At 56.5% G+C, this 27,653-nt stretch overlaps 1 protein-coding gene across 2 annotated transcripts in view; it reads left to right on the top strand.

Moving 5' to 3' along the window:
• Positions 1–25,713, top strand: part of NECTIN1 (poliovirus receptor-related 1 (herpesvirus entry mediator C)) — a 68,013-nt gene extending 42,300 nt beyond the window's left edge. Inside the window, exons 2-6 of one of the 2 annotated variants that reach the window (XM_021102215.1) lie at positions 9,145–9,495; positions 10,035–10,337; positions 10,730–10,847; positions 12,389–12,540; positions 21,415–25,713. In XM_021102215.1, the coding sequence (XP_020957874.1) occupies positions 9,145–9,495; positions 10,035–10,337; positions 10,730–10,847; positions 12,389–12,540; positions 21,415–21,959 (1,469 nt within the window). In that variant the 3' untranslated portion in view covers positions 21,960–25,713. 2 annotated transcript variants of the gene reach the window in all.

Raw genomic sequence — 27,653 nt, 5'->3', positions numbered from 1 at the left:
TGTAGCACAGTGGCCTAGGTGAGAGCTCACTGTGGCCTGCAGCAGGGGCAAGGCCTGGGGAGAAGGAGGGGACAGGGTTGCTGAGATGAGATGGTGGGTGCTGGGTTCAAAGGAAAGGGATTGGGGTAGTCCCAACCCAGGAATGTTGAGAAAATAAGGAAGTAAGACTCTGCTGGAGGTAGGCGGCAGGGAAGGGGCTGAGCTGGGTCGGGGTGGGGGAGCTCAGGAAGACTCTGGATGGGGGCCAGTGGGGGATGGAGAACAAAGATGAATTCAAAAGCATTTAGGAGCTGGCATCAGCTGTGCTTGGTGAGTACGTGGCTTGGAAGGGCCCTGTGCACCCCGGCTCTGCCGTCATGCAGCCTACATTTTCCTGGCATTCCATGTGATCTGGGTGGGCTCCTTGGAGAGGCCGGGCAGTGAACAGAGGTAGAACAGCCACTTAGTAGGGAAGTTCCAGAGGCTGATCCAGAGAAGGTGCAGAGCGGGGACAGAGAGAGAGCTAGACAGGTGACATCTAAAGCCTCGTCTTCCAGGGTCGTGGGGTCCAACACTCTCATTTATAGGAAAGGAAATAAAGGCAGAGAAGCAAACTCTCCCAACTAAGGCCATACAGAAAAAAGTGACCAAGTAGTGGGGACCAGAGCCTGCCTCTCCCAGTTTCCAGTGGGTACCTTCCCTCCCCACCACCCAGCCAGAGGAAAGGTGGCAGGTAGGTCATGAGCAGTACAGAGAGGACCGAGGGGTGGAGCCTGAAGCCCCAGATGGAGGGGGCCAAAGAGGCTTCCTGTTCCTCGGATGCTGCTGATGACCAGCCCTGCCCTGGGCTTTGGGGACAGGCAGCCAGCATGAAACAGGCCCGTCGCAGAGCCATCCAGGTGTCTGATTCATCCTTGTCCCCCAGCCTGTCCTGCTAGGTTTCAGAGAGAGAGAGATGGGACTTTCCAGAGCAGCCTGCACTGCCACCACTACCTCTGGGCTCCTGCACTGCAAGGGAGCAGGGCTGGCCCGGCCTGTCTGGAGGATCCTCGGCTCCTGCTCCAGCTCCTTCTGGGGCTTTTCCCAGGCTGCCGCGCCCCCTCCTCACCCACGCACTGTCCTCACCCGCCCAAGGCGCCGGGCGCCAGCCCCACAGCCCATCATTAACCAGCTCCATGTGGGGAGTCGGGGGGGGTGGGGGCGGTTATACATCAGCCAAGAGGAAAACATCGGCAGTTTCTGTGACCCCAAATGAGGGGCAGAGGCGCCTGGGTTTGGACAGTAGCAATTAGCCCCTGACTGTGGGATCTTGGGATGTTATCACCTCTGCGGGCAAGGTGGATGTGGAGAGGACTCAGGGCCCCAGGACACCTTCCCCAGGAGAAGAGCTAGCACTGAGCTAACAGCGGCAAGGGACAGGGGCCCTTGGCCCAGACTGGGCCCTCGCACCTTCTTGCTCTTCTGAGCATGCTCGGATCCAAAGACGGGAGGCCAGGGGCGCAGGGATGAGAGCCTGCCAGCTGCCGCTTCTCTGTTCCCTTACTCAGCCCTTTGTCCTGGGCCACCCTGGACCCCATTCTGGGTGTGGAGGGGAGGCTGCAGATGCAGCTTGGGTGCTTGGGGAGCTCCCGGACTCAGGGAAACGTGCCTGGGGCATAGATACGAGACAGGACAAGTTCAAAGGACTTCAGCGAGGACCCTGCTCATGTGGGTTCTTGCTGGCAGAACGACTGGGTCCAGGCAACACTGATGGACAAAACTTCCCAGGGGAGGGGACCCTAGCAAGAGGTTTCTCTCTGAATCTTACCCTCCACCTCACCAGCCTCTCCCCTGGGTGGGCAGGCCTTAGCACGGGAAAGTGAGGAGCTAGCCAGCCCTGGGAGTTGACATTTGGAGAAGTGGCTGCCTTGGGAGGTGGGGACCTCTAACCTTTAAGTCACTGCTGACTCAGCAAGGATGTCTGGAGGCCCCCCCTCCTCTCCACCAGTGAGTGAGTCATCCCCACTTACCACTTTGCTGGTTTCTCACCGGATGTCCTGTTCCTTTTCTGCCAGTTCCAGGGCGGGGAGCAGGGGAGCATCCCTGGAAAGCCCTAGAATAGATCCCAAAGGATATTGGTTGCAGAGAGGCTCTCATCGGGAAGCCCAGTGCCTCCCACTCAAGCCAGGCCTGCCACTTCTGCCCATCCCACTGAGGGCACATGGGCAGAGTCTCAGGGCACAGAGGAAGAGGCGGCCATACCAGAAATCCCTGAATCCCCTGTCCCCAGCCCTGCCCTTCACCCACCACAGGGGCCCAATCCCCGCCTGCCTGGCTAGGGAGAGAGGGGTCTGAGGTTTCAAAGATTGGGAAGAGAAACTGGTCGAGGTGGGTATGGGGAGGAGAGTGCCCCCCCACACACATACACTCTCTGGGCCACACCCCGCTGCGTGGGAACTTGTGGCCCCAGCCTGGGATTAGCTCGGTGGCAGGCAGGGCAGGCGGGCAGGACCCTGGGGAGCAGGTTTGTCGGCCACAACTGAGGAGCCTTTGTGTTTTGTTGCTGAGCTGGGGCTTTCACAGGTCCATGACGTCTCAGGGGCCGGCCCAACGCCTGCCTTGTTGGCTCAGCACTTCTGAGAAGCCACGATGGCAGCTCGTACTGCCCAACCCCAGCAACAATGGGGAAACTGAGGCACTTGAGCACAGAGACCTGGGACTGGGTCCCTGACCCTAGGGCTCCCAGGGTGGCCAGGGAGAAAATAGGCAGTTCTTGAGGTCAGGAAAAGAAATAGTCTTTAATAGCCCCCCTGGACACAGGAGCCTCTCTGCTGAGCACTCGGGTTCCTGTGGTTCTCTTCACTGGCACTCCCCACCGCTCTGGCTTCTTCCTTCTCTGCACATAGCGTCTCCTGCAGGCGCCTCTAGCTGGGGCTCCATCTTTAGCCCCCAGCCCCCTGACCCAATCCCCTACCAAGCCCACAGGGTCCAGGGTGGCCCACAGGCACCATGGCTGCAGTATTGTAGCTGGTGTTTGTGCCATTTCTACAATCTGGAGATTATACTCCAGGAGGGACACCACCTCAAATGAGGCCCTGGGGAGTTAGATTGAGAACCTGATTGATTCTATTTTTAATGGCCCAGTGGGAAGAGCTCCTGGCTAGGTGCTGCTGTTCAGTGTCCCTGAGCAAGTGATCCAGCCTCTCTGGACCCTGGTGTCCTCCTTTGTAAAATGATGAGTTGCATGGTCCACTGAGCTCCACTGTGCTACCATTTTGGAGGCGGTGGTTCCCACATCTGGGGCAGCTTCATGTAAGAGGGAGCCTGTGGGGAAGAAGAGATGGTCCCTTCTGTGGACCAGCCCTAGCTAGGGAACCAGAGAGAGTCTGAGGTTCCAGGAAAGATCACCTACTGCTAAAGAAGAGATGATGGTGGTGGTGGTGATGGTGATGATGGTGATGGTGGTGGTGGTGATGGTGGTGGTGATGATGGTGGTAGAGGTGGTGGTGATGGTGGTGGTGGTGATGGAGGTGGTGGTGATGATGGCGGTGGTAGAGGTGGTGGTGGTGGTGTGATGGTGGTGGTGGTGGTGGTAGAGGTGGTGATGGTGATGGTGATGGTGGTAGAGGTGGTGGTGGTGATGATGGTGATGATGGTGTTAGAGGTGGTGGTGATGGTGGTGGTGGTGGTGGTAGAGGTGGTGGTGATGGTGATGAAGATGGTAGCAGTGATCATAGAGACTAACACTGAGCACTCAATTTTGTGCTGACCTCTAAGTTTCACATGTACTCATTTAATCATGACAGCAATTTTATGCGGTAGACATTATTATAATCCTCATGTTGCAGATGTGCAACCTCAGTGCCAGCGGAGGCACAGAGAAGTTAAGTCGTTTGCCCAAATTTTCACAGCTCGTAAGTGAGACAGAGAGAATGCAAACCCACACTGTCTGGCTCTTCCCAACCTACTGTGCTGCCGGATGGTGACAGGATATCCCTTGAGAGGGTGGGTGGAGCTTAGATAACGTGGCGGAGACACAGGCATCAGCGTTCGGCCGTCAGGGCTGGTGCGCTTGGTGGAGAAGCATGGACCGGCTGAGAACAGCAGCTGTGTGGTCTCCAAGGGGCCTCCCCTGATGTCTACCCCTTCTGCTGGGCCTTCCAGAGAAGACTTACGGTTCGCTTCTTCCTGCACAGAGCAGGGCCCTCTTCCTGGGTCCCTGCCTGCATCCAGCCCTTTCTGTCCCTTTTTGGTGGTGACTACAACATTCTGACCCTGCCTGTCAGAGTCATGGGGTGGGATGTGCCCGCCTCTCTGAAAGCCTCCCAATCTGCCCAACCTAAAGAATGGGGGAGGAGTTCCTATCGTGGTGCAGCAGAAACGAACCCGACTAGTATCCGTGAGGGTGTGGGTCTGATACCTGGCCTCACTCAGTGGGCCAGGGATCCAGCATTGCAGTGAGCTGTGGTGTAGGTCGCAGATGCAGCTCGGATCATGCCTTGCTGTGACTGTGGTGTAGGCCAGCAGCTACAGCTCTGATTCAGCCCTTAGCCTGGGAACTTACATATGCTGTGGGTGCAGCTCTAAAAGAAAAAAAAAGAAAAAATAAAAAAGGGAGGGGGGCATTCTGGCATCATCTGACTAAGATCAGGGATGGGGATTGGGGGCTCTGGGTCCCTAAGCCTGGAGTAGGGGGAGGGGTAAGGGAGGGTCCTCAGACCTTACCAGGCTTCCCAGCCCCTCCCAGTTCCAAAACGCAGGCTCCCCACCGTCAGTGACCCCAAGCCCCACACTCCAAGAGTCGCCTTTGCCCACCCCCTCAGCGCCCCCTCCCCTGGCCCTGCTAACAGCACTTCTAGGCACTTTCACCGAAAGCATTTTCACTGCAAACATTTTGCTGCATAACCAAGTGGCCACGAGGCAGTTTTGCCTCGAAAGATAAAATAACTGGTTGACAGTTTGGTTTGACAGTTTGGTTTCAACTCGTTGAGATGCGCTAGCGCTTCCTCCAGTTAGCGACGTTTCTGATGGCTTTATCGAGCTGACAGAAGACGATGATTCGCCTCAAGAGTTGGTTTCGTATTTTGAAACACACTACATTGGAGGAGAAAGAGGCTGAGGCCTCAAAGGCACAGAGCTGAGCCTCCGTTTTCCATAGAACTTTGGAGAGTCTATCAACGAACGTGAGGCAGTGTGCCGAGAACACACGAAAGCACGGAGGCCTTCACAATGCAAAGTGGGGTTCACTTACACACATGCACCCCCGTGTTTCTAAACGGATATCTCTCTTAATGAAGGAAGAAATTTTAGTGAAAAATAAAAAGTTTGATGCCAAATAAGGAGATGAATCGACAAGCCAAAAAAAAAAAAATGTATAAAATACTATGAACAGGAGTTCTCCTGTGGCACAGCCAGTTAAGGATCCTGCATTGTCATTGCAGTGGCTTGGGTCGCTGCTGTGGCTCGAGTTTGAGCCCTGGCCCAGGAACTTCCACATGCCACAGGCAACACAAAAAAAAAAAAAAAAAATACTGTGAACAAAAGACTTGAAGACGGGTGCTTACTGCTGAACAAATACAACCCACAAAATAAAATCATTTTTTTTGCACAGGATCACCATGCATCTACACACATTTTAAATTCCAATATTTTGTACTTCATGGAAAAGTCTTTTTAATTTTGTTATTCATTTATTCCATTTCATTATATCCTGTTTCATGCCCTTTTTGATTTTTTATTGTTTTGCCTTTTTTGGTAAAATTGTTTTATGGCCAGTTAGTTGTGGGGCAAAGATGCTTATGATGAAAATAGCGGACAAGGTGAACGCCCTCTCTGTGGGCAGAGAGGCCGGTGCCAGGATGAGCCTGCCTGCTCCTGAGAGGTCCTCCCAGCCTGATCGTCATGGGGCAGAGGAGCGACGGCCCAGGGAACCCACTTGGTGCCCGCCATGGGGTTGCTCCGGGAACCTCACACTGGAGAGGAGACGGCAGCCTCAACCCGCACAGGCGTGGGCTGGGGAGGCCCACCTCAGCCTGCTGAGGCACTGATGGATGAGAGGGGCCTTCTGGGGGCCTGAACCCCTTGCAGTGGCCTCCCGTCCCCACACCCAGGCCGCTATCAGCCATCTCCCCTCCTGGTATTCACAGCACTGCAGAGTGAGGTCACTGCTGAGAATGTGGCCAACGAATGTCAGCCTGTGCTCTAGGCACTGAACCCGCTTGTCCTCAAACCCCTAAGGGGTTAGAGGAGATGGGGTCTCGGCAGGCTTGGTGGGCTGTGTCCCGCTCTAGGCACCCCCCCCCTCCCCGTGCCCTGGTACCAATCCCAAGATGGATCTCGGTGTCCACACCCCTACCCCCCTCCACCACCTGTGGCCCAAGCCCTCCCAACTGGCTTTTCTTGTTCCTAGCTTTGGGTGGTGAAAGTTCCCCAATTATACCCACATTAGCTCAGCTGCTGGGCAGCCTCCAGCAGGCTGGGTGAGTAGAGGTTGGGGCATGGGGGAGGGAGTACCCATTTATCCGGCTGGGAGGGCCTCGGGCCTAGCCGCTTGCCAACTGGCCAGTCAGCAGAAGTGCTGCTGGGCGGACTGGCCCACTGACCTCACTGTGGGACTGTGTCTGGGGTGGGGCCACAGCTGGGCTGGGCTGCAGTTCAGGGAACCAGACAGTCAGGGCCAGAAGGGGCCACTGGGACTCGGGGTGCAGCCTGCTCCCTGACAGGGGAGGAAAATCAGGCTTAGGAAGGGGCAGTGACCGGCCAAGGTGCCAAGGTGGGCTCACCATGAGGTAGGCTGGAAGCCAGCCCTCCTGACTCCCCGCCCTCTCCAGGCTTCTCCTACCAGTGCATAGTGTTCTCTGCTGGGGACATGTCAGGACCCCACAGATGGGCCATGGGGACAACTGGAGAGGTGGGGTGAGGACACCACAGGTGGGCCTTGAAGGGCTGTGCGGATGTGAATGGGTGTAGAGAAAGAAGGGGGCACATCACGGAAGCTTTCAGAGCATGGCAAGGGCCTGGCCTGGAGGGTCAACGATGTATTTATTCAGCAAGCATTTCTTTTTTTTTTTTTTTTTTTTTTTTTTTTGTCTGTCTTTTTGTTGTTGTTGTTATTGTTGCCATTTCTTGGGCCGCTCCCGCAGCATATGGAGGTTCCAGGCTAGGGTCCAATCGGAGCTGTAGCCACCGGCCTACGCCAGAGCCACAGCAACGCGGGATCCGAGCCGCGTCTGCAACCTACACCACAGCTCACGGCAACGCCGGATCGTTAACCCACTGAGCAAGGGCAGGGACCGAACCCGCAACCTCATGGTTCTTAGTCGGATTCGTTAATCACTGCGCCACGACGGGAACTCCAGCAAGCATTTCTTAAGTGCCTACTGTGTGCCAAACACAGAAGATACTGCAGTGACCTGGAGACACCTGACCTGTACACCTGTACCCTCTTGAGGGGAGGTGTGTGGGGTGGGGAGGGGAGCATATTTCATTGACCATGGCCTTTAGAGCCCTTAGGGGAGTATGCGCTGATCCCAGCTCCATCATGCAGAGGCAAACCTGAGACCCGAGTTCCCACTCTGGAACACCGGACTCCCTTGGGGGGGCCGGTGGGGGGCACATTAGTCCGGGGCCTGGCACTGACGTTATTGATGGAGCCCAATAAAGTTCCTGAGTGAAGGAGGCATGCAAGGACAGCCAATGATGAAGGTGGGAGTGAGCCCCCGGAAGGGATGGCGGCCCCAGGTTAGGGGCCTGAACCAAGTTCACGGTTAAGGAAAAGCTCAAACAAAACCATTCTAGATGGAGTAAAGTAAATCGGTGGGGAGACTAGAGGGGATTTACTCATTCATTTGATGCCACTGATCATTCCCTCTTTCTTGCACGTCTCATGGCTTCCGTTGCCATTTATCTGGCCCCAGATATTTACTGAGCACCTACTGTGTGCCAGCTGCTGGGCTGGGTGCCAGGGTTACAGGGATAGAAAAGACAGACGCTGCTCTGGAGGAGCTCACTCTCTGGCAGAGGAGAAGCCAGAGGTGTGAACAACCACATTTCCAGGCAGAAAAGAGTTGGGAGGATTCGGGAAGCTTTCCAGAGGGGGTGGCCTGAGTGGGATGGCCATAGGCGGAGAAGAGGAAGGGCTTTCCAGGGCCTTCTTGGGAACATTGGGAACAGGGGTCTAGAAGTGCAGTGTCTGCAGGCTCTGTGCTTCTTGGAGGGTGGGACTGAATTGCTTGTCGATGTGACTCTAATGCAGATAATAGACCCAGAACATGGTGTATAAATGGGCGGAGGGAGGGAGGAAACCCAGAAACGTGGCACCTTCTGAGGAAGGGCCCGGTCTGACATGGTTGGAGGACATCACGTACAGAGAAATGTGGACAAAAAGGCAGCGCCCGGATGATGGGAACCTCAAATGTGAAGTTAAGACTTGATTGTGAGGCCAGCGGGAGCCAAAGGGGGCTGAACCCATGCAGTTCCCACTTGTCTCTGCCTGTCTGGGCAAGAGGCAGTGCACCCCGGGGCCTGGGCACCCAGCCCTTCCTGAGGGAGAAGGTGATGGGGTGGCCATAATGACGGCCACTGCGGGCCCTGGTGCTCACCCAGCGCTTCCTGCCTCCTGACACTGCCTCATCCATCATATCATTTGGTTCTCCCAGCAACCTGTGACAGCATTATCCGCCCCATTTATCAGACGAGGGAACCGAGGCCCAGGAAGGTGAAGCAGCTGGCAGCTCCTCAGCAGGGCCTCTGCTCAAAAAGCAGCACATTGGACCCTCCTCGTCAAAAATGAGGGTGTGGATGGCTATTTATTGCCATGGAACCACATTAATGGTATATCACTAAGTGAAAAGGCAGCCCATGGAACAATGTGTACAATATGATTCTGATTTTGTTTTAAAAAAAAAAAAGATGATCACCTAAATATATAGAGAAAAAAGTAAAAGAGGATACTTCTTATAAGATTATCAGTGATATGTCTGAGTGGCGGGGTCATGGGTTCTTGTCATCGTCTTCTCAGTATTTGTCAGTATTGCCCACAGTGTTTCTATAACAAACGATTGTTATTTTTATCGCCAGAATCTTTTTACATCATGGCTCTGCTAGAAAAGAAAAGACCAGCATGCAGGGAGTTGGGGTGGGGACTGTAGCAGTCCCTGACCACCCTCTGCCATCTCCCTCCACCAGGTGCCCACACCCAGGTGGTCCAGGTGAACGACTCCATGTATGGTTTCATCGGCACAGATGTGGTGCTGCACTGCAGCTTCGCCAACCCTCTGCCTGGCGTGAAGATCACCCAGGTCACGTGGCAGAAGGCCACCAATGGCTCCAAGCAGAACGTGGCCATCTACAACCCCGCCATGGGCGTCTCGGTGCTGGCCCCCTACCGGGAGCGTGTGGAGTTCCTGCGACCCTCCTTCACTGACGGCACCATCCGCCTCTCCCGCCTGGAGCTGGAGGACGAGGGCGTCTACATCTGCGAGTTTGCCACCTTCCCTGCAGGCAATCGAGAGAGCCAGCTCAACCTCACTGTGATGGGTAAGCTGACCGACCGCTCTGCTCGGCAATGGCCAGGGGCTTGGCCATCCTCGATGGCCCCAGGTGGTCCCCTTCGGTTGGCATGCTCCTGTGCTCCGGGCATGGCCCTTCCGGTCCCTTCTGGCCAGGCTCTTCTAGTTCACTGGGGATGGGAGCTGGGCTTCAGCTGTGGGCAGAGCTGAGGATCAGTATTCAACCTGGAGACCCATGGTAGGGCACCTTCCAGGTGGCCAAGAAGCAGGCAGACGCCATGGTAATGGGGAGAGCCTCTTGAGCCGCGTGCCTTGAGCACGCCAACAGTCCAGGACGACTTCCTCTCAACAAAAGGTGATATAGACATTAGAGCAGGAAGGTCGTGGGTTAAAGCCAAAGAGTTCCCTGTGAGAAGTGCTGGGAGGAGCTTTGGTGAAACACAGCTGAGAGACGAGGGTGATCAGGGGGACCTGAAGCAAAGCCTGGAAGGTACCTGCCCTCCCGGGCTTGTGCCCCCTTGATGAAGCAGCAGGGCTGGACCCATGATGTTCTCTGGTTGCCCGCAGCCAAACCCACCAACTGGATAGAGGGCACCCAGGCGGTGCTTCGAGCCAAGAAAGGGAAGGATGACAAGGTCCTGGTGGCCACCTGCACCTCGGCCAATGGGAAGCCTCCCAGTGTGGTGTCCTGGGAAACGCACCTGAAGGGCGAGGCAGAGTACCAGGAGATCCGGAACCCCAATGGCACAGTGACTGTCATCAGCCGCTACCGCCTGGTGCCCAGCCGGGAAGACCACCGGCAGTCCCTGGCCTGCATCGTCAACTACCACATGGACCGCTTCCGGGAGAGCCTCACCCTCAATGTGCAGTGTGAGAGGGGCCGGGCATCCCGGGCGGGCACCATGGTCCCCTGCCCCATCCCCACCCTCACCAGCCCTCCCTCTTTTGGTCTCACCTCTTGGCGCTCTCCCCACTCCCTCCTTCCGTCACCCCCTTATCATTCCTCATCCTCCCTTTGTCTTTCTGAGGGTGCTCTGTCCTCCCCTCCTCTCCGCCCCTACTCCTCACGTTGCCCACCGTCTCCCTGCTCCTCCTTCGTTCCCCTTGCTGCTTCTGCTCTGAGGGTCTGTGACCGCCATTCCCCCTGTCACTCTTCCCCCTCTTCTGGCTGCTGCCATGTCACTGTCCTTGTCTGAGACTCCCTCACCCAAGTCCCGCTCTCCTGACCTCACCCTTTTCAAACATCATCCTTTGCCCCACAGATGAGCCTGAGGTGACCATCGAGGGGTTTGATGGGAACTGGTACCTGCAGCGAATGGATGTGAAGCTGACGTGCAAAGCTGATGCCAACCCCCCAGCCACCGAGTACCACTGGACCACGTAAGTGCCTCGGGCTGGCTGGCCACTCTGGCCGCCTTGCAAGGAAACTTGCTGGTCCTTGGCAGGGAGGGGGCACCCACCCCACCTCCAGGAGCCTTACACAGGGAGGAAACAAGGGTCTAGCCTCAGGTTTCTCTGTGAGAAGGGGAGGGGTCGCCCCCGTGTTTGACATCGGCGTCAGTGGGACAGGCCATTCTGCTGGGGGGCTTCCCTCATGATCTGCCTCCCTTCTTCTCCCTAATAAAGAATTTTGTCATTCTCCTTTGGTGATTCAGTCTGAATCACTCCCACCCCAGCCCCCAGTATTTATTTTTATCAAGGTGTCCCCAGGGAAGCTGGCTTTCTGGAGCACCCCAGATCTTTCTTTGTTCCTATTCCTTCTCTCCAGCACCCCCAGATTCTCAGGGAGAAGGCGGCAGTCAGCCCAGCATGCCTGTGTTCGTGGAGCACCTGCCCCAAAGCCCATCATCCCATTCATGGCCTCATGGTCTTTGTGCCTGGACCTCAAAGGATCCAGCTTCCCCCTCCAGCCAGCTCTGATGGCCTGAGCCAAGGGTCTTCCCATAGAAGAGCTGGATAGAACACACAGAAAGACAGAGATGTGGGGAAGCCAAGAAGTGGGTGAATATGGGTGGTCAGAAGATGGCTTCCAGGAAGTAGAGGACATGGCACAGCTCAGCCCTTGGTTACCACCCACTTCCTGGAACCAGGAGCGCTTCAAAGGTGCGAGTGGGCAGGACCCAAGAGGCTGCTGGGTCCAACAGAATAATTGGCATCAAGGATCAGGAAGAAGGAAGAAGGTCCCCCGTGTTCAGGAAACTTCTAGAATACTCCCCCACATGAAAAAAAGCCTCTGACTTGAACCAGAAAGAAAGCAAGATAATGAAGTGGAACCCAATACCTCAATGTGGATCACATCTTATTATCTTGTTAAAATTCTGGGCCATGGAGTTCCTGCCGGGGCACAGTGGGTTAAGGATTGGGCATTGCCATAGCTATGATGTAGGTCGCTACTGAGGCTCAGATTTGATCCCTGACCCAGGAACTTCCATATGCTGTGGGTGCGGGAGGGGGAAAAATTCTAGGCCGTGACTCCAGTGGTGCAGCTTCAACAGATTTGGGGTTAGGACCCCTGATTATTAACCAGCTACCCAGGAAGTCAAGGATCAACTACCAGGAACCATGAGTAGTGAAAAGAATACTGCCAAGAGCCCAAAGATCTGGCTAGAGCTCCAGGTGACACTTACTGGCTGTGTTTCCTTGGCCTTGAACCTCATTTCTCCTCTGTTAAGTGGGACCAGTACCACCTGTCCTGTCTATGTTTCAGTGCTATAATCATCAAATGTGCAACACTGAATAATATAAAACCACCACATGCAAGCAATAATTGTTGTTTTTATTGTTTTTAATCCTTCCAAGACAGACTCCGCCTATTGACTCAGCCAAAGGGCAGGGGGTCTTGGAGTCAGGTGGGTGACACAGGGGCAGCTTCTTGGGGCTGGAGGGTCATAACCCTCTACCTTGTCTCCCCATCTCTACAGGCTGAATGGCTCCCTTCCCAAGGGTGTGGAGGCCCAGAATAGAACGCTCTTCTTCAGGGGACCTATCAACTACAGCATGGCAGGAACCTACATCTGTGAGGCCACCAACCCCATCGGTACCCGCTCGGGCCAGGTGGAGGTCAATATCACAGGTAGGACGCTGTGTCCTTCCCTGCCTCTCCCGCCACCTCTTCTTCCGCTGCCAGCATCCCCCACCTTTGGGTTGTGTCATTGGAGGAAGTTTGCATCTCCTTTTCCTGTTTCTCTGGTTCTCCTTTGAGCTCTGGCCATTGGTCTTGCTTTGCTTTGCTTTTTCCTCTGTGAAGGTTGTGCATGAGACAGGGTGACTCTGGTCGGAGAGGGGCAGGAGGGAGGCTCCGGGAGGGCGGAAGTAAGTGCTGTTTGCAACAGTGCTGTTGGGGGCGGGGTGTGGTTAGAGCTGCCCGTGGGTCTGCCCACAGAGCACACCCAGAACACACCGTGTGATGCTGGCTTGCTGGCTTGGTGGGGTGGGCTTGCAAGAGAAGTTTGTCTTCTCCCAGCTCTGCTCCTGCAGTTCAGGAAAGCCCTGTGGGCTGGAGGCGAAGCTTGCCTCAAGCAGGAATATGGAGGGAAAGCCAGGATGGAACCCAAAGCCATGGTGGTTTGTGTGCTCTGTGCCTGGAATGCTGTTTTCCCTGCATTTTCCTCTGTCAGTGCAGGTGGGAGGGCGATTCAGCCACCTGCCCTCTCAGGGCAAAGGGAGCACAGGAGCTGGGATGCCCTAGGGGAGACGACATGTGGGATATAAAAGGAGCGTGGGCGTCCAGGTCAAACAGCAGGACAAGCCCTCATCTGTAAAATGGGGATAATATGATGTGCCTTGAGGGCTTATTGTCAGAATTTACATTATGTAGGTCAAGCACCTAGCACAGACCAGTCCGTCAGTCAGTGCCCTCTGTTCTCTGATTATTTATCTTAACTCCGTCATTACCATTCTTAATGGAAAGATCAAAACAAGCCAGTCGAGGGGTAAATTACCATCACAGCTTCACACCCAGGGTATCTTTAACCCTGTACCTGAGCTGGTTGCAGGGTGAGAAAGTGGTAGAAAGAACCTCCCAGGCCCGGAAGTGATGTCATGCTGCTGCTGAGCTGGACAGGAAGTGTCAGAGGCAGAGCCTGGGGAAAGCCAAGACGGCGCTTCCCCCAGGCTAGGGCTTGGGGGTGCCAGTAGGTTGGCAAGGATGGGAAGGCCAGAGTCACACCCTTCTTGGCCCCTGGAAGAAGTTTGAGCAAAGCTCAGTAAGAGCCTCCCAGGTGCCTGAGCTCTGGTCCCAGGGCAGCGAGGCCACAAAGGGTAAAGAATAGTCCTAAGGGAACCTGACTCCCTTCAGGACAGCAGGTCCTGTGAGGCATAGCACAGCCCTGGCCTGAGCGTGTTCGCATGCTGGCTCTTCCTGGCTGAGTGGCCTTCCCCTCTCTGAGCCTCTGCTTCTTGATCTGTCATATGGACTGTCACCATCATACTTATCTCAGGTCTCTTAGGATCAGGCCAAATGCATCATCCACTGCCTGGCACACAGCATGGGTTCCTTGTGTAAGGACACCTTACCCAGCCGTGGGCCACCAGTGTCACCTCTGCACCCCCTCCACCACTCCGGCTCTCTGGGGAAACTCCTGATTAGGAAATCAGGGGCTGAGGCCAAGAAACTCGGGAGCAGTGACCTCCCATCGATCCTACTCCCCAGCATGAGCAGACCGGCCAAGGCCCTGCTAGGCTGATGGGACCAAGTGGTGCTGCCCAACCCCAGAGGCAGGGCTGGCACAGGAAAGTCAGGGCCTCCCTTCACCCAAAATTCAGGAGGACGCAGGATGACCGTGAGTCCAGGAAGTCATCAGGGCATCACACCAGGTCTAGGAGCAGGGAGGGAGGAAAGGCGGCAGCTTCCCAGGCCCAGGCAGGGAAACTGTGGAGGTGAGCCGTCTCCTTGGCTGTGACTGCTCCAGGGCTGCCCTTCATGGGATCTGTGTTCAGGCTTAGGTGGCCTTGCGGGCAGGTGGGCTGGGGCTGCCCAGGGCTCCAGCTGGAAGAGGCACACAGCGTATCCTCCCCTGCTCCTCAAAGTACAGAGTGGGACAGGGATGTCACCAAAAGGTACACACATGGGCGATGAGAAGGGGCCTGCATAAGGGGACTCTGTGGCTGACAGCTCAGTTAGGCAGAAGCCAGGGACGTGTGATGCTGACTGAATCACTGATAGGGCCCAGGAGCAACTTAGCTGGCTGTCCCAAGGGAAGGTCTCCAGCCCCCTCAGGAAGGCTCAGCCAAGCAGCCTGAGCCTTTTCAGAGCTATTTGTTCCTGTACTTATGGGTGATTTCCATGCAGCCACCAACCCCAGCAGCCTTCATCCCACACGGGCTAGTCTCCGGGGACACAGCCATACCTGTGCTCCAAGCCCTGCTGGTCTGGAGGGAATGCATGAAGGAGATGGATAAGTGGAAATTTAATTTTTCATTCTGGCCATCCGTTCGGGTAATAGCTTTGCCCTGGGCACATCTGGAGAGGGAAATGAAGAGACGGGCGGGGAGGCATGCAGCGGGGTGTGCACCAGAGACACGAGTATGCAGTCACGCTTACGCAGGGCAGCTGCACCACCTGCACAGACACACTTGGGCGTAGGTTTCTCCGGGTCTCAGATCCGGGGGAAGATGACCTTTGAGCTGTTCCCACCAGCGTGCATGGGTGGGCAGCCGTAGAGGGCAGGGGTTCCCGGGCAGGGGATGTGTGTGGGAAAGAATGGCTTGGAGCTGAGTGGGTAGGAACAGAGAGAGTGGGGCTTCCTCTCTCCTGACCACAGGGAGCCTCTGAAGGGTTCTCAGCAGAGAAGCAGCTTCGCTTGGTTCACACTGAGTGCCTGGGAGGATGCGTGGATGGCACTGGGGACCAGTTAGGGGCCATGTGTACAATGAGGGTTTTCCTAGAGAGAAACAAACAAGTCCAGGCTGCAGCCATGCGGCTGAGAAATCAGAGAAAACAAATTCACCATAATTTGCAGGTACACTTCCAGGGGCCTGGGGCCCTCTGAGAAGCCCATTTCCCAGGAGCAATGTCATGGGGTTGGCCCAATAGTCACAAAACAAACTCATAAGGTCCCCTCCCTTCGGCCCCTGGGGGCCATGCTGAGGGTGGGGAGGGATGCAAGGGATGGCCTTGACCAGACTAAAGTGGCCAAAGGAGGCAGTGGCTGTCCCTGGGACTGGGGGTGCCTGGAGAAGAGTGTCCAGGGCACTCCCCGGAGCAGGGCGGGGAAGGCCACTGGAGTGCAGGGAGTCTGTGCCAATTTCCACTTCCAGTGCAGCGCCAGCTCAGCCGTGCGGGGCAAAGGCAATAGGCTCTGCGCAGGAGGGCGGGAGTCCTTCAGACCAAGGGTTGGTGGGGCTTCAGGCTCCATCTGGAAGGAAGGGGGGTGGTGTGAGCCTGCGTGTGTGCGTGCCCAGGCATGAGTGTGGGCGTGTGCCTCTGCGTGTGTAAACATGCACCAGCAAGCAGGCAAATGATGTCTGGGTGCTGAGGGTGCAGGAGGGGGCCCGTGGCTGTGCTGTGGGCAAACTTGCCCACCTCTGGGGCCGAGAGGGCAGCGTGGTGGGGAGCCTGTGAGGAGGCAGCAGCTCGCAGCCCTGGGAGGATTCCTGTCCTCCTCTGGCGGGAGGAGCCCCTGCCCACTGGTCTCGGCGGTGCACAGCTGCTGCAGCTGCAGGAGAAGAAGGGCTTCCCAGATCTTGACCTCAGGCCTTCCCACCCTCCCTGGCCAGCAGCACTGCATGCTGGGAGGTGTAGTTCTCATGCTTCCTGGCCTAGCCTGGCGCCAGAGCATTGCCCGCCAGCCTGGCGGAAGCTGCAGGCATTGGTTTTAGAAGCCCAAATATTCTCTTTGACCCCAAACCTCCTCCAGATCCTAGAATCAGGCTGTAAACTCTAACCTTCACTTCACCTCCCATCCATCCCAAGCCCCCGTACCAGCCTACCCACCCCAGTCAACAGACCAGGGCCCCAAAGGAATGCAAAGCCCCCACTGTCTCAGGGTCCCAGCAAGACTGGGATCCCAGAGGGGAGGCTGCAACCCTTCAGCAGTGGGGCCGGGCTGCCCTCTTTTAAAAGGAAGCAAGGGGAGCCGGCTGGGCCCCCACCAGGAAGCGCACATGACCCCCCCACGGCCCAGCTCTTCTCTCTCCCGCCAGCTGCGCCCTTTGAGGCTCTGCTCCTGGCACAGAGACAGGAGCTACTGGCTGAATGTGACAGCTGGAGGGGTAGGAGGGGAGGGCACTCCGTTCCACAGCAGACAGCCACCTCTGCTTACAAATGAGTCCCCATATCCACTCCCTCCACACCCTCACTCGGCGTCTTCACTTTGAAGCCTGCAGAGCTGGACGTTTGCTTAGCCAATCTTCTTTTAGGCAGGCCTGGCCCTCAACTAGGCAAAATAACCAGGGTTCCCAAAAATCTCCAAGAAAGAATAAACCTACTTAGAACTTGGGGGAGTGGTGGGAATTAAACAGAAGGCCCTGGAGGAGAAAGAGACCCAGTGGCTCACCTTGAAGTCATGGCCTTGCTTCCATAGAACTCACTCACCAAACGTTCTTGAGCTTCAGCCATGTGCCAGGCAGTCTCGGTGCCGGCAGGTACATCAGTGAAGCCACGCAAAGTCCCTGTCCCCATGAAGCTTACACTTCAGCACAGGAGGACAGACAACAAGTAACAGATAAGATACATTTGAAAAATTATGTAGTCATTTTGAAGGTGACATGGGAAAAAAGCAAAGCAGAGTTAGGGGTTCCCGAGGGCCTGGGGCGAGGGTTTGTGAGCTGTGATTTTCAAGAAGGAGTCAAGGAAGACCTCAGTGAGAAGGTGGCCTTGATGAGAAGTTTGAGCCAAGTCCTGAAAGGCGAGGGAGTGAACATGGGACACCAGGGGAGAAGCCTTCCTGGTTCCAGAGCCGCCCGTGCAAAGGCCCTGAGGAAGCTGAGAGGGGAGCCAGCTGGGAGGAAAGCCAGAGATGGAGGCAGAGGCATAGATCATGTGGAGCATTTTCAGCTCTCAGACCTAACAGGATCTCTGTGGCTGCAGTGGGGAAATGAGTTTATAGTGGAAAAGTGTAGAATTGGGAAAGCCAGTTAGGCGGCTACTGCAATAATCCCAGTGAGAGATGATAGTGGCTGGGAACAGGCTGGTAATGATGGAGGCAGTGAGAAGAGATCAGGTTCTAGATTGACTCTGAACACAAATTTGCAGACTAGTTTGGGCCACCAGCCACTTTCGTGCAGCTCTACCAGGCTATGATTATGGGGTCCAAAAAATTCAATCTAGTTCAGGAAAATGTGGGAGAGATTTGCTTTTCCTTGGGTCTCGGCTACAAAAAAAAGCATAAGAGTAAATATAGTGGAACTAATATTGTACACAACTGGAACACACTAAATTGGGTCAATCCCAAATTACCAAGACGCTGCCACTTCCTCAACCCCTCTCCCTGTTCCTGGAGAAGAGAAGAACTTTAGCCACTTGAGAGCTGCCAGAAAGACCAGAGCCAATCATGGTAGACCCTAATTTGCATTTACTGCAGGGTGTCCTATCACAGGCTTTACTGTAATACATTAGTATATGATTAATGGAAGGGAATAAGCTATTGTTTATACCAGAACGAGAGCTACAGACCACTAGTATGTAAAAATTCTAAAGAGAAAAGGTAAGTGTGAGCTGGAGAAGAGACGACCACACAAAGACAGGACTGAGGCACTGAAATAGGCCACAGGGGATGAGGAAGGGCATTCTTGATAGGGGGAACAGCATGAGCAAAAGTTTGCAGTAAACAGTCAACTTGAACAGCAAAAACGGTGAGTTGGCCAAACCCAAGATCAAGTTTCATGATGCGAGCTTTGAAGACCGGCGTGGTCTAACGGGCAGTGGGGGAGTCATTGCTAGTGTTTGAGAAAGGGAGTGGTGGTGTCCACATAGTGAAAATTAAGCTGGTGACTATGGATGAAGTGACTAAAGGGGGGCAGAGACCAAATGAAGGTGGGAAATTGAGGGATCTCCTATAACAGTAAGACCTGGCATCAAATGAGAAGCTATCGAATAGGAAGAGTCAATAAGATTTGATGCTGAAATCTCCACCCAAGAGGTAAAGGAAGAGTCACAGGTGAATGGGAGTCTAAGCTGGCAGAGTAGATGAATGGTGGTGGGAGATGTGCTGTTGAACAAGAGGAAGGGAAGGTGGTGAGCCAGGGTGAGCAAGATGGGTTTTAAGGGGGCAAAGAGAATTCCAGAATGAGGATGTGCTGAATAGAAGAGTTTGCTAAGTGTGTCCCCAAATACTGGTCCTGTGAATGGTCCTTGAGTCAGGAGGGGTGGGGTTGGGTTCCAGTAGGTTGGGAAACACTTCCTGTTCCTCTTACAGTTCAGTGTGTTTGCGAAGATGAAGGGCTCTGATGCTCTGTGCACACCAACATTTCCTGAAAGGTTTGACCCCAGTATTTTTGCAAACCCTCGGAGCCAATGACTTGCAGTTCTATGGCCACTGCTTGGGAACTGCTGAGGCCTTTAAAGATAAAGCCCCAAAGTTCAATGAGAGCCTGCTACCCGAAATGGTTTGCTGTGCCAGCAGGATCCAGGTCATTTCTGACACTGACACCAGGTCTATCCCTAGGAAGGAAAGTAGAGGGTACCGGCTGAAGGTCCAAGGATGGAGCCTCCAACCAGATGGCTGGAGCAGAGAGAAGGCCCAGACAGAACACTTGGAAAATAAAGCTGAGGGTCAGGGGCCCCTTTTGTTTGTAGGAAACACGTCGAAAGGAAAGGCCCGGTCCCTCTACTCGGTGCCTTCCTTATTCTGCCAGCCTCTCCAAGTCCTAGTCATCCTTCAAGCCTTGGCCTAAGTCTTCTCTCCTCCAAGAAGCCTTTTCAAACTCCAGGCCACGGTCCTCTCTTCCCCACACTCCCGAAGCACCCATCTGCCAGCGCCCTCGACATCCACACACTGCTTTGCCTCTAAGAGAGTCATTTGGTCCCTCAGCTGGGCCGTGGGTTCTTTGTCTCCCGGATTAGCGAAATAGATGCTCGATACGTGTTTGCTGAGTGGATGAGTGGGTGGGTGGGTGGATGGAGCGATGATGAGGCAGGTGGCAAGAGGAGAGAGCACGCAGGTATGGGGTAAGAACTGAAGAGGGAGCCGTCAGGTTGAAAGCACAGAGGCGGCTAGGTTCCTGCCAGCTGCCTCTTGGGCATTTCTTGTGGTGGCAGCTCCCACCTCATGGAGAGCAGGTGTGCAGCCCTTTTCGAGGCAGTAAAACAGATGGGACCTGGTGAACCAGAAGAAGAAGCTTGAGGTTCAGGGAGACTGTTCTGGAAGTGGGCGGTGAGGACAGATATTCAATAAATATTTATTGGGCAGCCACTCAGTGACCTGCACTGAGGACACAGTGGTGACAAGTGGGAAGCTGAGCCTTCAATACTCCTGCTTCCCTCTGCCAGCTCCCGCCTGCGGGAGCCTCTGGGTGGTCCCAGCTTAGCCATAGCCATGTGACTTGGGCGAATCGCCTCCCTTCTTTGGCCCCACGTTTCCATGAGCCCTTCCAGCCTGAACTCCTGGAAGGCCCTTTGTCTTCTCTTTCAGAATCTTTACCCACCCCACCCCCAGCCCTGCAGACAGCACCCTCCCGCCCTGCTGTTTCCCCCCCACCACCGCCGCCCCCCACCGGCTCACACACAAGACAGGCTCCACCTCTGGGAGGAGGGACTGGTCTCATAGGAAGAACAGGATTCCCATGGAGTGAGTGATGCTGAATCAGGGAGTGAGCTGGCAGAAACCAATTCCCAGAGGCCAGAACCTGGGCCCAAATCGACCCTCTCCCTTGGCCTGAAGAGAGGAGGGCTGAGAGCAGCCGAGGTCAGCCTTCCAGGCCTGCCCTGGACCTGTCTACCGGCGCCTGCTGTCCAAGGCCAGCTGCGGTCTCCGGTGCCACCCTGTGGTGGCGCTGGGAACCGCCTCCCTCGGCCTCACCTGGGGACCCCTGTGGCCTCTGGCCCAGTCCCCCAGCAGTCACCTTCTCTGCCTGCCCACCTGCCTCCTTTCTCTTTTCCCTCCTCTGGCTTCTTGTTTCTACTCTGTTCTCAGTGGGCACATGTTTGCACACACGTTCCTTACCTCAGATGTGTGGGCTGGTGGTGACAATGAGGGCGTGTGCCCGCAAGCGTGCTCTCTTGTGGATACTTGTCATCTTTGCTGCTCACATGCTCCCATACCCACTTTCGATGGGGCCACATTGAGCATCTTATGCTCATAGCCTGGGTCGGCTGCACACCCCGCCCCCACTTAGCCCCGCTGGGTCAGGCCACAGCCAAGAACCACAACCCCGGGTTTCTGGCAGTTATGGGGCATCTACAGGGCCAGCACCTGGGAGCCCAGGTCATCCTCTTCCCTGCACCCTGGGACCAGATGACATCAAGCCTGGGGCACCCAGTCTGCTCCAGGATCCGAATCTCAGAAGCCAAGGTACGGTGCTGGGGCAGTTACCAGCAGGTGTCAGGCAGAGGGGCAGTGACATTTGCACAGACTTTGCGTGCGAGAGAACCAACGATGCATCTCTGGCTGGTGGCCTCGGGCAAGTTGTTTAACCTCTCTAAGCCTGACTCTTCGCGTGCTGGATGGAAATTAATAGCAGACCTCTTCCACGGGGTGTCATGGTGGTTACTGGCTTCTGGAGGACACTGGGTCATGGGTGGGCGGGTACCACGTCCAAGGAGAAAGACAGCGCGGAGGTTCTGAGACCACCGGACTGTCTCTGCCTCTCTCATCTCTCGTCCAGCTACCATCACTGCGGCTGCTGGAGGGTGGTGCTGGGGTGCTGTGGAACCGAGCTGGCCTTGGGCCCTGGGCCCACTCCCTGGCTTTTCCTCCCCTGCCTCCCTCCCTCTTTCCCTCTCTGCCACCCCTGCTGACTCCTCAGGAGCAGACACTGACTGTCCCCTCCATCTCTTTTCCTCACCCAGAGTTCCCCTACACCCCGTCTCCTCCCGAACACGGGCGGCGTGCAGGGCAGGTGCCCACGGCCATCATTGGGGGCGTGGTGGGCAGCATCCTGCTGGTGCTATTTGTGGTCGGCGGGATCGTGGTGGCACTGCGCCGGCGCCGTCACACCTTCAAGGGTGACTACAGCACCAAGAAGCACGTATACGGCAATGGCTACAGCAAGGCGGGCATCCCCCAGCACCACCCGCCCATGGCCCAGAACCTGCAGTACCCCGAGGACTCGGACGACGAGAAGAAAGCCGGTCCCCTGGGTGGAAGCAGCTACGAGGAGGAAGAGGAGGAGGAGGGCGGAGGGGGTGAGCGCAAGGTGGGTGGCCCCCACCCCAAATACGACGAGGATGCCAAGCGGCCCTACTTCACCGTGGATGAGGCAGAGGCCCGTCAGGACGGCTACGGGGACCGGACTCTGGGCTACCAGTACGACCCTGAGCAGCTGGACTTGGCCGAGAACATGGTTTCTCAGAACGACGGGTCTTTCATTTCCAAGAAGGAGTGGTACGTGTAGCCCCCCTCTCCAGAGCCTCCGTCCCAGCCCCCACCCGCACGCCCCCTGCCCACCCCCCACCGCCCACTCCTCCAGGAGCTTGCCAGAGACTCACCCAGCTGCCCAAAGCTGGCCCCCAGCTCCTGGGGCACCAGGGAGCCCAGGACGCCCGCCCAGGCTTTGTCTTGGTTCCCTCCCATCCCCTGCGTCCCCCATGGTGTTGTGTTCACTGTGGCTTCGGTGTTGCTGATCCCTTTCTCCTCTGACCCCACCTGCCACCCTCTGCGGGAGCCCCATTTTCTCGTCTTGTGTACCCGGGCGTGCCCCCAGGGCTTGGGGAGCCAGCCCTCCCCCGCCCCCAACACTGGAATTTGTGTGTGTCCCCTCCTTGCGGGCGGAGGGCTGAAGGGGCTCCAAGAGGAAAAGCCCCACCCCTGCCGTCCCCAGACCCCCGATGCTGCTCCTTTTTCCCCAGGAGAGGGAACCCGGCACACCCCCACCCCCAATCCCACCATGAGCTGACGCAGTGGGAGTTTGGACCCCCAGTCTAGGCAGCCTTTGCACCCAAGAGGTAGGGGGTGGGGGGGGTGGCTTTTCCAAAGCAGCCAGGGTTGTCCATGTTTGTTAAGTGAATCAAGTTGAGGTCCCCACCCCGGGCCTTGAGCAGCGTGTTTTCCTGGCAGGGTTGGTGTTGCATTTTTTTTCCTCACTGGCCTCCAGAGTTTCGTTGGCTCGGTTCTGGTGTGCCTGCTCCCACAGAGCGGGTCACCAGGTAGACCTGGCCCACGTGACTTCCCGTACCTCTGCCAACATGTCCACACACCTACATGCACATAAACGCCACTCGTGTCTACCCCTGTGCTCCCCCTGGGGTCACATGCCTTACCCAGGCTGGACACTGCCCAAGGTCACCTCGCCGTTCCACCTCTTCCCCCTTCCTTCCCGCTGAGGATGGGGACAGCCTTCCGAAGCTTCCAGGGATATAGCTGAGATGAGGCCCCTCGGCGCCTCCACCCTCGGGTCTCACTCAGGCTGGCCCTGAACCGCTTCTTACAGCATGGAAGTTTCTCCGATTTCTGCCTTCCCTGTCAAGTGCTAGCAGCTCTTGATTCTCTCTGGGAGTCAGAGCTGGGAGCCCAGGAGGGAATTACCTCCGGGAGTGCCAGGCACAGGAGTGTCCACAGGAAGGGCATCGGAGAAGGAAGCTGGCACAGGGGAAGCGGGCGGAGTCCGCTGAGACTCCGGAGGGTCGTCGGTGTCAGTGTAGAGGTTCCAGGCCTGCCGGGAAGTGGGGAAGTGCGATGAGAGCAGGTGGCCGGGGATCCTGAGTCAGAAGCTCCTGCTCGGCACCCTCCCATCCTGCTCAGCTCTCCCTGGTCTCCATTCCGGATTGGGGCTGCGGGGGGACCGTGGAGAAGCTTTCCCTTTGAATCGTCCATTCCCTTCTTGAACGGGGCCCTGGGGGCCTGTCGGTCACCCAAGACTGATGGTTTTCCCGTCTGGACTGTGGAGGAAGGCCCCTCCCAGCTCTCACTCAGTTCCCCCAGCTCAAAGTGCCTCAGTTCCTCCATCTGCTCACCCCAGCCCTCCAGCACTCTAGATGGGAAAGACCCTGGGATGGGAGAGGCAGGTTCAGGCCTGCCCATTAGGATTCTGGTTAACTCAGCCCAGGGTGCAGGGGCTCTGTGGGATGGCAAGTGTTGAGGGGAGGGAGGCAGACCACTCTGTGCCCCACGGGCACCAACCTACCCTGCCATGGGCTTCCCAAGGGAGCCCCCAGCCCCCGCCCTACTCCTCCCCTCCCTGGTGCTGCTGTTGAACCCCCAGCCAGCTCCATCTCTGCCCTGGCAACCCTGGACCCACTAGCTGGGCGACCCTCCTCTCCCAGCCCCCACTGCCCTAGCCCCAGCCCAGACCACCCAGTAGCCACGTAGCAGAAGTCTGAAGCCATGCCAGCCCTGGGGCAGATCTCCCCTCTCTTGGCATTGGGGGTACTGGATGGGGTGGAGTTGGGAGAAAATTCTGGGGTCTTTCTAGCCACAGGGCAGAGGGGGATGGAGGAGCTGGGCTGCATCTCCCAGCAGTGTTAGTGTCCGCCCCCCTCCCCCCTCCCAGGGCAGAGGACCTTTTCCATGTCACATCACTGCCCCATCCCACCTCACACCACTCTGGTCCCTCTGCTTGGTCCCCTCGCCCGCCCCCAGGCAGGAGGCAATCCCAGGGGCTTGCCTGATGGAGGCATTCTCTGTCCCCTTGAAGACTGAAAGGACTCCTCCTCTCGTGTGTCCCTTATCCTGCACTGCCACCCCCTCTTCTTTATTATGTGATGGACTTAGGAGGCCCCCGGGGCCTAGCCAAAGCACTGAGTCCCCCCCTTAAGACACCTCCATGCCCTCTCCTCCAGCAAAGCACAAATCGTGGGGTTCAAGCCCCATGCATGGGCCACTTGGAAGGCTCCTGCCTTGTGAGGGCCCCATCAGCAGGGCAGCTGCTACCCCGGGGCTGAGAGTGGACCTGAGGCGGGGGTCGGCACTTGGGTGTGGGGAGACGGGGTCTTCTGTGGCCCAAGTTTGTGGGGCAGTGCTACTGCTGGGCCACAGCCGGCTGGCAACGTGGAGGTCCTGCCCAGCGGCCAGATGAGGACATCTTGCTTCTCCTCCGAGCCCCCAGCATGAGCTGAGCTTCTGCCTTTGCTGGAAATGAAATAAACTTGGTCTTCATTGTGCCAAGGCCTCCCCAGTTGTCATCCTGCCTCTTGTTGCCCCTCTGTCCTTGCCTGCCCCCCCACTTCACCGATATCCCTATTTCCTTAAGATTTTGATATTGTTCTAATGTGTAACAGAACCCTCCGAGTCCCCTTTGATCAGAAGGCTCTGAAGAGCAGCAGCACGGAATCGGGGAACACAGGCACGCACGTGCAGCCCGGCCCACGCGTTCACGGGGACGCACACCTGCGGCCAGGCCCAAGCACCAGTGCCCCGCACAAGCCTGGCTACTTACAGCCCTGCAGACATGCCAGGGGCATGGGCTGGTCCTGCTGAAAGCCCTTCAGGAAAAGCAGTGACTTCCCAGAGCCAGGGTCCTCACAGAGGTTCACAGGGGCCCTGTTTCCCTGGCACGTGCTCCCTCTGCCAACCCCCTCCTATGTGCCCAAGTCACTGGTGCAAACGTTTTTTTCTCCCTCATCCAAGCAGAGAAGTCAGGGATTGTGTTAGGCGATGCGGGCAGCTCACCTGGGAGGAGGGGAGGCTGGGGGGCCAGACAGAGGCCTCCGAGGAGCCCTCTCCCACCTGGAGCCCTCTCCTGGAAGGGAGCAGGTGGGTCCCTCCAGCCCCACACCGTGGGGAGACCCACCCTGGCCCCTGTGCGGTGGCCCAGGCAGCGAGGGCTTCGGCAGCATCTCTGCTGCCTGATGGAGTGTAAGGCCCAAGGAGCACCCGCCCCACCGCCCCGGTGCTGCTGCTCTTCCGACTCCTGCTGTGAGGAATGGGATTCTCGGCTGGAAAAAAAAAAAAAAAAAATGGTTTTCTTTTTTTGTATAAATGGAAACAAAATCCAGGAGAAGCTGCCCCCCACCCCAAGTTTGACACACTACCTTTGCTTCAGTTTCTTAGTCACTGTTTTCGTCTTTGGTCCCGGGGACGGCCCAGCAGATTCTCCTGGTTCTAACCCAGGGGGTGTTTGCATCACCCCCTTTTACTTGTATAAAAAAAATGATGGGTTGAAAATGTACTGAGGAAAAAAAATGTACTTTTTTATAAATAAAGTCTTTAAAACAACTCTGGTTGCCTCGTGTCACTCCTCTCATCTCCCTCAGGGGCGGAGCCCTTCCCCACAGCCGTGGAAGGGGGACAGGGCCCAGCTGGGGTGAGACCAGCATCCTAGCGAAAGGAAGAGAGCCCCCGTGCCCAGGTCCCAGGGTTCTGGGAAAGTGACACAGACCCCAGAGGAGCCCCCTCGCACAGGCGAAGGAGCCCCAAAGGCCAGTGTGAGGGTCCCGCCTGAGTGGTCGCCCAGCTCCTGGGCTGAGCCATCTTCCATACAAGTGGGAGCACCGTGGACAGAAGCCTCGGGAGGGGTGGCTGCTCAGGAACAAATAAGGAGCCTGGGGGCCAAGTGGGGGGGGGGGGTCCTGTGCTGGCTGGAGACCCCCGTCCCCCTGCCCCAGGGCTCCTACTCAGGCCCCTCCAATTCCTCCCCTCACCCCACTGCCCGCTGTCCTGCTCCTTCTTGCCACGCCCCCCCCAGCCCCCACCACGTCTGTTTGGAAAAGAAAACCAGCAGTGTCACACCTGTTGTGTTAGACAGATCCCTGGGGACAGGGAAGAGGGGGAGCTTTATCCTTTCATCTTTTTTGGAGGGGGGAAATACTGGCCGGCCTATCCCCTGCAAGCGCTCTCAGAGACCCCGCCCCCTTTCTCCAGGGGCCCCCAGTCGAAGGAAGGTCTCCTAGCTCCTTGGTTACCTCCCCCCTCCCCACTCCAACGCCATCTGCTTCCCATCTCCTGGGCTGGAATGCAGGACAAATCGATCCTGGGGTGGGAGTAGCAGGGGCTTTGGTGACTGCCCCCTCCCAGCTACCACCTCCCAACCCCGGCAGCATCTTCTTTCACTGTAATCCACACCATACACCCCTGAGAAAAAGGGATGAGTATACTGGGAGCAAAGTTGGCTGCCAAGCAGAAAGCCCTCTGGCCCATCTGGGTCAAGACCACGCCCTCCACACCTAGGACTGGGGCGGGCAGGAGAAGCCAGCAGCTGTTGGCAGCTGGCTGGACCCCTCACTGGAAGACCAGACCCAGCACCCTAGACTGTGTTTAGATCTTGAGACCTGAATGAGATCTTGAATGAAATGCAAATTGGTTGTTTAAGTGGTCACTTCCTCAGTTTTCCAGGCTGTCCGTTTAAGTTAATTTTTAATTTGCGCAGGCAATAAATGCTTAATTACAATATTAATATATTGCAAGAGAGCAGTGGACAGAATGTCGTAATTGGCATTTAACTAGAGCGTTCCGGCAAATTAGCCAAGACTTTCTGCGGCAGAGGAAGGAGGGCAAGCCAATTAGTCCTATGCGCAGCCTCTCTGGGCTGGAGGAGCCAGACCCAGCTCCATCCCCCAGGATGCCAGCAGACCAGGACACAGCTAGCTTTCTAGTTGAGCTAGGCTTGGGAAGAACTTTCTGCTAGTTAGGCTACTTGTGTCCAAACCTCAACCCCTGTGCCCATCTCTCCACCCCCATCCTCAGCAGAACAGAGGACCAAACATTGAGGGGCTGGGAAACCCAAGCCACATAGTGGCTAAGGTCCCCCTGGGGCATGTCCACTGTTGCCTTAGTTAGACTGTGGGCCCAGAACTGACACAGCTGGGCAGCCAAAGCCCCTCTCCGGGTACCATGAAGGCTTCTCTCCCATCCTCCTTCCCTTCCCCCTGCAGATGGTTAAGGAAATGAACTTGGTGAACCGAGGGATTCATTTTTCCCTCAGTTCATTTGTCCTCCCTGGGCCAGGCACTGTGAGACACTGTGATAGTACCACCCAGCATCCCTGCACTCAAAGATCCCGAGTCTCCAGGGTCCCAAACCCCAAAACAGTGCCATGTTGGCTGTGTGTAAAGTGCTGTGGTAGCAAAGAATGGAAATGGCTCATTTTGCATGCAAAGGTCCGAAAGGTTTGATAGATGAGGTGACATATCCCTTGGGCCTTGAGGGATGTGTA

The sequence above is a fragment of the Sus scrofa genome, chromosome 9 (genome assembly GCF_000003025.6).
Source record: "Sus scrofa isolate TJ Tabasco breed Duroc chromosome 9, Sscrofa11.1, whole genome shotgun sequence".
NCBI classification, from domain to species: Eukaryota; Metazoa; Chordata; class Mammalia; order Artiodactyla; family Suidae; genus Sus; species Sus scrofa.
This window is presented reverse-complemented; position numbering and strand designations above follow the sequence as displayed.